The sequence below is a fragment of the Onychomys torridus genome, chromosome 8 (assembly GCF_903995425.1).
Source record: "Onychomys torridus chromosome 8, mOncTor1.1, whole genome shotgun sequence".
Lineage (NCBI taxonomy): Eukaryota > Metazoa > Chordata > Mammalia > Rodentia > Cricetidae > Onychomys > Onychomys torridus.
Window position 1 is genome coordinate 17,269,266 of NC_050450.1, and position 8,955 is coordinate 17,278,220.

The 8,955-nt window shown below is 52.8% G+C and overlaps 1 protein-coding gene across 1 annotated transcript; it reads left to right on the forward strand.

The window, feature by feature from the left end:
• The first annotated feature begins 201 nt into the window (after nt 1-201).
• LOC118590422 (serine protease 27-like) lies at nt 202-8,110 on the forward strand. Its single transcript, XM_036198417.1, is given in 7 exon segments — nt 202-259; nt 4,404-4,430; nt 5,093-5,255; nt 6,645-6,732; nt 6,734-6,917; nt 7,189-7,358; nt 7,814-8,110. Coding segments are annotated over 7 exon segments (987 nt in total).
• Nucleotides 8,111-8,955: the final 845 nt, after the last annotated feature.

Genomic DNA, 8,955 nt, shown 5'->3' on the forward strand with positions numbered 1-8,955 from the left:
GGGTCATGGAGTTGGTGTTCTGGGCACCTCCTTCCTCTTGAAGAGGCACTGGGCAGGCAGGGTTGACAGGTTGGGTGGCATAGCCCAGCTGACACTCACCTCCAGCATAAAACCTCACTTCATGGAGCCTGCACCTCCGTAGCAGTAGGGAGAGCTCCTGCCACGCTGCCCAGGGCTCAACCAACCACCAAGCCAGAGAACATGAGGCAGCCCCGCACCCCTGGCCTGCTGCTGCTGCTTCCTTTGCTGCTGACATCCGGTGAGTTGCAATCCAAGGGCAGCCCCTCTGCCACCTCTCCGGAGGGGACCCTTTGTGCTGCTCTGAGCTCCAACCGAGCCCCCCACCTCCCCAGACAATCGCTGGGCCTGCCTGAGTCTGAAAGGAACCTCCTCTTCTCAGTGATGGGGTTCCCAGATAATATACTCAGGTTCCAAATATTCCATCTTGGGGAGCTGGCTGGGAGCCTGTAGGGAGATCTGACAGAACATGTGGCCATGGCCCCTCAAAGCCTCTCAAGGACCCCAAGACAGTGGCTTGGCTAGAGCCGCACCCCCTTCCTCCTGGGGCTCTCAGTGTGCCATGCTCTAAGCTTGTGACTCCCCTAGAGGCCTATTTTCCCATTCTACAGATGAAGAGACAAAGCCTCCATGCCTCTAGGATTTGAACCCAAACCTGCAGGCTTCCATGTCCCTGGGCTTATGTGAACTGGGGTTGCCATCTAAGCCAGAGAGCCTTCAGAATCTGCTGAGGCTCAGCAGAGAGCTGGGGACAAGAGCTGTAGGCTACAGAGGGTCCCAGCTCCTTCCTACAGAGACAAAGGCCCTGCCCATCCTGAGCAGGTGTCAGCAGGTTCTAGGCAGGTCCTCTGCCTGTCAGTCCTTCCCTGGGAGGCAGACTCCTCTCTACCAGGGAAACTCTTCCACATTCCTAGGCCAGATGGGCCAGCCCAGCAGCCACCACACTTCCCTGTCCTCAGTTCACCTCCCTGGGACAGGCCAGGTCACCTCAGACCATGTCTCAGCTAGGGCTCAAGGGTTAGGAGGGCATTAGTGGGCACCTCTGTAGGGATGCCCCCACCTCCCCCAGTGTCATGGAATGTTTCTGTTCGTGGACTCTAGCAGCAAGGACAATAGCTTTAAAAGCCCATTTCCACTGGGTGTGACACTGTAGTGGCTCCTGTGGGTGGATCAATTGAGGTCATTGCCAAAGTAGCAACAGCAGCCTGCCTTTGGCTCACAAACAGCTGCAACCTGAGGCTGGACCCCTGGGTGACTTGCTTACTTCAGCCTACAGTGACCAGCACCCCAACAGTCCTCAGGGTGGTCTTGCCTAGTTTCTTAGACCTCAGTCACTCCCAGCAGTGTCAGGGACCTGGAGCCCAGATGGGCATAGACTAAGACCCTGGCTGTACCCTCTACCACTGACAGGATGTCTCTCTATCCCTCCACACAGTTTCTGTGCTCGGGTCCCTAGAAGCAGTCTCTGTGTTTGTAGAATCCGGGACTGAGATCTGGGTGCGATCACATGCCCTAAAGGACAGAGAGCTCAGAGAGCCAGGGGAGGCTTTCAAGACAGTACAAGTGGGGAAGGAAGGCTTCCGTTGGAGTCTGCACTTGCGTGGACCTCAACCCGCAGTAGGACTTGTAGAGACTGGGAGCCTCAGCCTGAAAGGACTAAGCTGCTGTGGAGACCATGGGTACCAGGTCAGGAGACTGGCGGGAGGGCAAACAGGCAGAAGGCTCCTGCAAGCTCCTCTGGGGACCAGAAGGCTTGCAGCACACCTGTGCCTTTGGGGACAGAGGGCAGCTAGGCTGGGCGCATTGCAAGCTGACTCTTCAGGCCTGGAGATCAGGCCCAATGGAGTTCTAACAAGTCGTGTGTGTGTGTGTGTGTGTGTGTGTGTGTGTGTGTGTGTGTGTGGTCACATTTGCATTTTATTTTTTATTTTTATTTATTTATTTTGGTTTTTCAAGACAAGATTTCTCTATGTAGCCTTGGCTGTCCTGGAACTCTCTTGGTAGACTAGGCTGGCCTTGAACTCACAGAGATCCACTTGCCTCTGCCTCCTGAGTGCTGGGATTAAAGATATGCACTGCCACCACCCAGCTTCATTTTATTTTAATGTATCGCTCTGTCTCTCTGTCCCTTGTGTGTGTGTGTGTGTGTGTGTGTGTGTGTGTGTGTGTGTGTGTGTAACTGTAGGCAGTTACATAAAGAGACCAGAAGGGGTTGTTGGAGCCCCTGGGTGCTGGGAACTGAACTGGGATCCTCTATAAAACGAGCAAATGTTCTTATCCAAGGAGCCATCTCTCCAGTCTTTTGTTTATTTATATTTTTATTTTATTTGTATGAATGTTTTATTTGCATGTATGTATGTGCATCATGTGCACATAACTCTAATGGAGGCCAGAAAAGTGTGTCAGATTCACTGGAATTAGAGACAGCTGTCAATCACCACATGGGTGCTGGGACCTGAACCCAGGTCCTCTGCAAGAACACTATGTTCTCTCAACTGCTGAGCCATTTTATTTATTTTGAGACAACATAGCTTCAACTGACCCATAGTCATTGTGTAGCTCAGTCTGGCCTTAAACTCCATGCAATCCTCCTGCCTCAGCCTCTTGAGGGGGGCATGCTGGGATAACAGCTATGAGCCACTACACTCCATGCATTTGCAATATAAAAGGGCACCTTGTGAAAGCAGCTCAGAAGTCCAGAGCACAGCCCCTGTCCCCTGTGACCACATGTGCCCCCCTCTGTCTAGCGTCCTGCTCTGGAAAGAACCTGTCCTGAGCAGCAGCTACCTCCCGTCCTCTATGTCCTGGCACTGTGATAAAATATCATGAAGAAGAGCAACTTTGGGGAGAAAGGGTTTATTTTAGCTCATTTCCATCATTTCAGGGCAACAGGAACTTGGAACAGCTGATCACATCCAGAGTCAAGAGTCGGAGAAATGAATGCATGCACACTCACTTGCTAGTGTTTAGCTCAGTTTTATTTCTTCCCCCGCTCTTATACAGTTCAGGACCAACATCGGCTGTGCCTAGGAACTGGTGCCACCCACAGTGGGCTGGGTGTTCCCACATCAATTAACTTAAGACAATCCCCAGCCAATACACCCACAGGCCAACCCAATGTAGACAATCCTTTATGAGACTCTGTTCCCAGGGGATTCTAGCTTGTAACAACTAACCACATGCACAACTAACACACAGCCACACCCTACCCCATTGTCAAGCCCACATTCTGGATTTTGTCCCCCAGTAGCATTGAGAATTGCACAACTGGGAGCTCCACAAGGAAGAGGAGAGTCCTGTGACATCCTTAAGGACTCTGGGACCATTGGCCTTGAGTGGCTCAGCATGACTTTTTTTTTTTGGCTTTTTGAGACAGGGTTTCTCTGTGTAGTTTTGGTGCCTGTCCTGGATCTTGCGATATAGACCAGGCTGGCCTCAAACTCACCGAGATCTGCCTGCCTCTGCCTCCTGAGTGCTGGGATTAAATGCGTGTGCCACCACGCCCAGCTATGTGTGGCTCAGAATGGCCAATTGCTGTCCCTGTGACATTCCACATCCTGAAGTGGTTTTTCTTTTCATCCTTCCCTCTGGGTTCAAGTGTTGGGGATTAGATAAAAATGTGACCATCAAGGTGGAGGGCGTGACTGTGCTGAATCCCCACCCAGTTCTGACAGACCTACCCGAGGGAGCAGTAACTAGGAGAGTACAAGCTAAAAGTCTGGGGTGCCTGCATTGGAGCTTAGGGGGTTGGGTGAAAGGCTGAGCAGTAAGCAGGTGTGGGTGACAGACCCCATTTCTGGTGCCCTCAGACCTGCCCTACTTGTTCCTCACTTTGATGGTGGTCTAGTAGAGGGTCATGGTTGGCTAGAGGGCTTAGTCCTCAGGAATACAGAGTCTTCGGAGGTTGACCCTTGGCCTTTGCTAGGCCAACTCTACTTGAGAGCGGAGTGGCTGGCCATGGGTTTCTGGACCTCAGTTGGGCTTGGGGAGAAACTGAAGACTTGCTCATTCTGGAAGACTTTGAGGAGGCCCGGATGGATAGTGTGTGGAGGCGGCCTCCAGGGTTTCTGTCATCCAGAGCTGAGCCATTAATGGGTGAAGAGAGGGAGACAGACCCCACAGCTCTAGAACTTGAGGTCCGTGCACTGTTCCCACTCCATATTGCAAGGCAAGAACAGTGGTACAGGGTGCAAGAAGAGACCCCTGTGTGGATAAGGGGGACAACCTACCCAGGCAGGGAGCTCAACCCATTTGGCCACAGCACTAGCTTTCCAGGTTGTCCTCTCTGTCCTCAGTGGACAGGGATCCTCTGATGAGGCAGAAGCAGGGAGGAACACACCTTGGCTTGGCAAAGTTGCCTGATGATCTGCTTTTCTCACTTCCAGGGACTGAAGGGGCCGGCGCTCTGAGAGGTAGGTGGGATCAGCTGAGACGCAGGAGTGACAGACACACAAAGAGAGGGGAGGGGAGAGGGAGGAGGGGGGAGAGAGGGGGGAGAGGGGAGGGAGGGAGGGAGGGAGGGAGGGAGGGAGGGAAGGAGAAGAATAGGAGAGATGCATGGGGCAGCAGAAAAGCCAGCCAGAAGTGGCTGAGCAGAACTTCCAGAAGGCAGTGGAAGAAGAGATCTCCCATATGATTAGCGAAACAGGACATGGTGGAAGCATCAGGGGCAAGTACCAGGGTAGGGGACACCTTCCTGCTGTACCATGACTGTCCCCCTCGCCCACCAGCCTTGTGGAAGACATGACATACAGCCATCCTTCAGGGACCCATGTGTCCAGATCTGGGATGGAAATCTCCCATGTTATTTTAACCTTCCTGACCCCAAGTTGGGTTTTGTCACCCTGACATAAGTGAGGGGACCAAGGTTCCTGGGAAGGCAGAACTGGAAAGGATTAGCCTGTATCAAAACCAGCTATACTCAGGCCTCTGATCTGCCAATGTTCTGAGTAGCTCAGGAGCCAGAAAGGCCTAAAAATTGGCAGAAGTGGAGCTGGCATGTGGGGTTGGGGAAGGAGTGGAAGCCATAGAACCAGCCCCCCCCCCCCCAGAGAATGACTCCATGTTTCTCCAGCCTGTGGGCACCCAAGGATGTTCAATCGGATGGTAGGCGGGGAGGACGCCTTAGAAGGTGAGTGGCCCTGGCAGGTCAGCATCCAGCGAAACGGGACCCACTTCTGTGGGGGTAGTCTCATCGCACCAACATGGGTCCTCACCGCTGCACACTGCTTCTCCAAGTAAGTGACCCTGGCCCTTTCCATGTCTCACCAGTGGCTGGGACAAGACAGAGGGTGCATGACTGTTCAGCACCAAGGACAGCACAACACCCCACCCCACCCCCAAGTCTTGTCCAGTAACACCCAGTCTTCCAAAATTTTCCTTTAGGGAACTGCAGAGATGGCTCAGTGGTTAAGAGCACTGGCTGTTCTTGCAGAGGACCAGGGTTCAACTCTCCACACTCACATGGTGGCTCACAACTGTCTACACTTCAAGTTCCGGGAGATCCAACACCCTCTTTGGGTTTTAGCAGGCTCCAGGCCTGTACATGGTTCAATGACATACATGCAGACAGATCATCATACACATAGATAATTTGAAATTTTCTGCTGGATTGGTGGTGCACCCCTTTAATCCCAGCACTCGGGAGGCAGAGGCAGGCGGATCTCTGTGAGTTCGAGGCCAGCCTGGTCTACAGAGCGAGATCCAGGAAAGGCGCAAAGCTACACAGAGAAACCCTGTCTTGAAAAACAAAACAAAACAAAACAATTTTTCCTTTAGGTCCAACCCTAGGCCTCAAAGCTGCAACTATTGCTGCAGTTCTTGCTCCAACAGTGACACCTGGGGTCCTGTCCCTACAACTGCTGCAGGCACCCTGACACACCTCCCTCTTCCCGTGCTCCCCCTACCTCAAATCCAGAACTCTCTGGCTCTTGGGTATCAGATAAGCCCAAGATTTGAAACACACTGTCCCTCTCCCTCACCCTACCTAAAGTCACCTAAGACTCCCAACTCACACATCTGTGTAAAACACTTGGCCCTAGAATTTCAGGGTCCCCAAACATAGTTACCTCTTTCCTCATAGATCTGCAATTCTTTTCCCCCTTTATTTATTATTCTGTTTAGGGGGGTCATGTGTCATAGTGTGCATGTGGAGGTCAAAAGACAACTTTTGGGTTTTCTCCTTTCACCACGGGTTTTACTGATAAACTCAGGCTTTTAGGGCCATAGAAAGCACTTTACCTGTGGGACCATTTGGCCAGCCTCTGCAATTTTGTCCAAAAGCCCATGTTTCACTTAGAAACTCCAGCTCAGAGGTGGCCTACCTAGGGCTCAGAGGCAGGATGTGGCCTCACTGTACTCCATAGGTATAATATGTGTATTACAACAGGTTTTTCAGATAGTGTCCCCATCTTACAAACAAGGAAACTGAATCACAGAGAACTTGTTAGGTCACTTACCAAGGTCACCTGGTAGCCAAGTAGAGCTGGGAATTGAAGGTGGGAGGTCTTCAGTTTCTACAGCCTTAAACATGGAGAGGACATTGTTGACAGTACCAAGAGGCAGCAGACCACAACCACCTACCCCTGTGGACCCTCTCCTCACACCAGCTCTGCTCTTCCCATCAGTACTTCAGACATATCCATCTACCAAGTCCTGCTGGGGGCACTGCAGCTGCAGCAGCCAGGACCACACGCCTTGTATGTCCGTGTGAAGCAGGGTGGAAAGCAACCCCCAGTACCAAGGCATGGCCTCCAGTGCTGACGTGGCTCTGGTGGAGCTGCAGGTGCCTGTGCCCTTTACCAATTATATCCTTCCTGTGTGTCTGCCGGCCCCCTCCATCGTCTTTGAGCCGGGCATGAACTGCTGGGTCACTGGCTGGGGCAGCCCCAGTGAACAAGGTGAGGGGGCTGAGCTAGGGGAAGACAGGGGATATGGCTTAAGAAAGGCCAGGATAGCTTTCCTGTTGATACTGGTATACATACATGATTGCGACTCTCTTGGGTGGGGCAGGTATAAAAGGAACAGGTGCTGAGGAGGGAGGAAACAGTCCCACCAAGTTCTGGGGACACCCAGGAAGGGATAGAGCCAGCTGTGGTTCTTGAGAACCCAGAACCTCAGGGTCCTGGTTAAGACTGTCCACTGAGCTGCAGGCCTCCTTTCCCTCCCCAGACCGACTACCCAACCCACGGATCCTGCAGAAGCTTGCTGTACCGATCATCGACACACCCAGGTGCAACCTGCTGTACAGCAGAGATGCTGAGTCTGACTTCCAGCTCAAAACCATCAAGGATGACATGCTCTGTGCAGGGTTTGCAGAGGGCAAGAAGGACGCCTGTAAGGTAGGGTGGTATGGCCGAGCCGCTGCAGCGGTGGTTCTCAACCATCCTAATGCTGTGACCTTTAATGCAGTTCCTCATGCTGTGGTGACTCCCAATGACAAATTTTTCATTGCTACTAATAGCTGTAATTATGCTAGTTATGAATTATAATGTAAATATCTGATATGCAGGATGGTCTTAGACGACCCCCGTGAAAGGACTGTTTGACCCCCCAAAGGAGTCACCACCCACAGGTTGAGAACCACTAGAGGGAGCTTAGCCCAGTGAGAGGTAGGCTGTAGTTCCATGACCTGAAATGAGATGAGCAAGTCTTGGATCTACATTTTGAACACACACCACACTGGGTGTATACCACAGACAGGCAAGCTGGGACATTACAGCAACGTGGGGAAGTTCCTGGGAAGGGGCTTTAGTAAGCCCAGGGTGGATTCTGACGGCCCTCTGCTTCCCCACAGGGTGACTCTGGAGGCCCCTTGGTGTGCCTTGTGGACCAGTCATGGGTGCAGGCTGGGGTGATCAGCTGGGGAGAGGGCTGTGCCCGCCGGAACCGCCCAGGCGTCTACATTCGCGTCACTGCCCATCACAAGTGGATCCACCAAATCATTCCAGAACTGAAGTTTCAGGGGAGGGCCAACAGCCCGCAGCAACAGCAGGGAGACCCCCGAGGTTGGCAGTACCTGGAGAACTCTGCTCCCTGCCTGGCTGCCCATGCAGTCATGCTGATCCTGATAATACTGCTCACCACCCTCTGAGCCTGCCCAGGCCAGGCAGGTGGAGCCCTACCCACTGTACATTTGTAAATAGCTCTAGCCTCCATCTTACATGCTAGCTACTTTTATTTATGTTCACTTCCAGAAAAAAAGAGCGTCGTGGCCTATGTGGGGATCCTTGCAGGGCTCCAGGGGCCAACAAGCTTTGAGTTGGGAAGATCAGAGGGCTTGGCTCCTGGTGAGAGGAGACTCTTGCAGGCACACCTAAGCTAGGCCATTCCTGACCCAGTTTCCCTGTTTCCACCCCATGACTGTCTCACCACCTTGAATACCAATGCTTTTCCCATCCCTGCACTGTGGACAGTGAGACCCTGGTGGGAATCAGGTCACAAGATGCCAAGTGCTGCAGGAGGGGCCATATGCAGAAGATGGGCAGGGGGACATACTGGGGGCACAGCCTCCTTCCCCAACCCCACACTTCTCTAACACCATCACACAACTCTGAGGGCCACCAAGAACCTGTGGATTCTCGTAACACTTGAGGAGCCCCTTCCACGGGGCAACCTGAACCTCATGTCCTTCCCTTGGTCGAGACTCCTTCTCTACTGATCCAGCCCTTAACCTTCCACTCCCCACTCTAGTGACAGTGAGGGAGAGAGAGGGACAACGCACACACAAACCATGCTCTCCTCACACCCAGTTACACGTGTATTCACGTGCATATCCATCCACATGCTCACACAGGCAAACCCGGCTTGCCTCAGGTGGACCAGGCACTGTTATGTACTAAATGGGTAACCGTCAGGTGTGATGATGCTGATGCGTGGCCTTTACTCCCAGCACTCGGGAGGCAGAGGCAGGGAGATCTCATGAATTTGAGGTCTGCC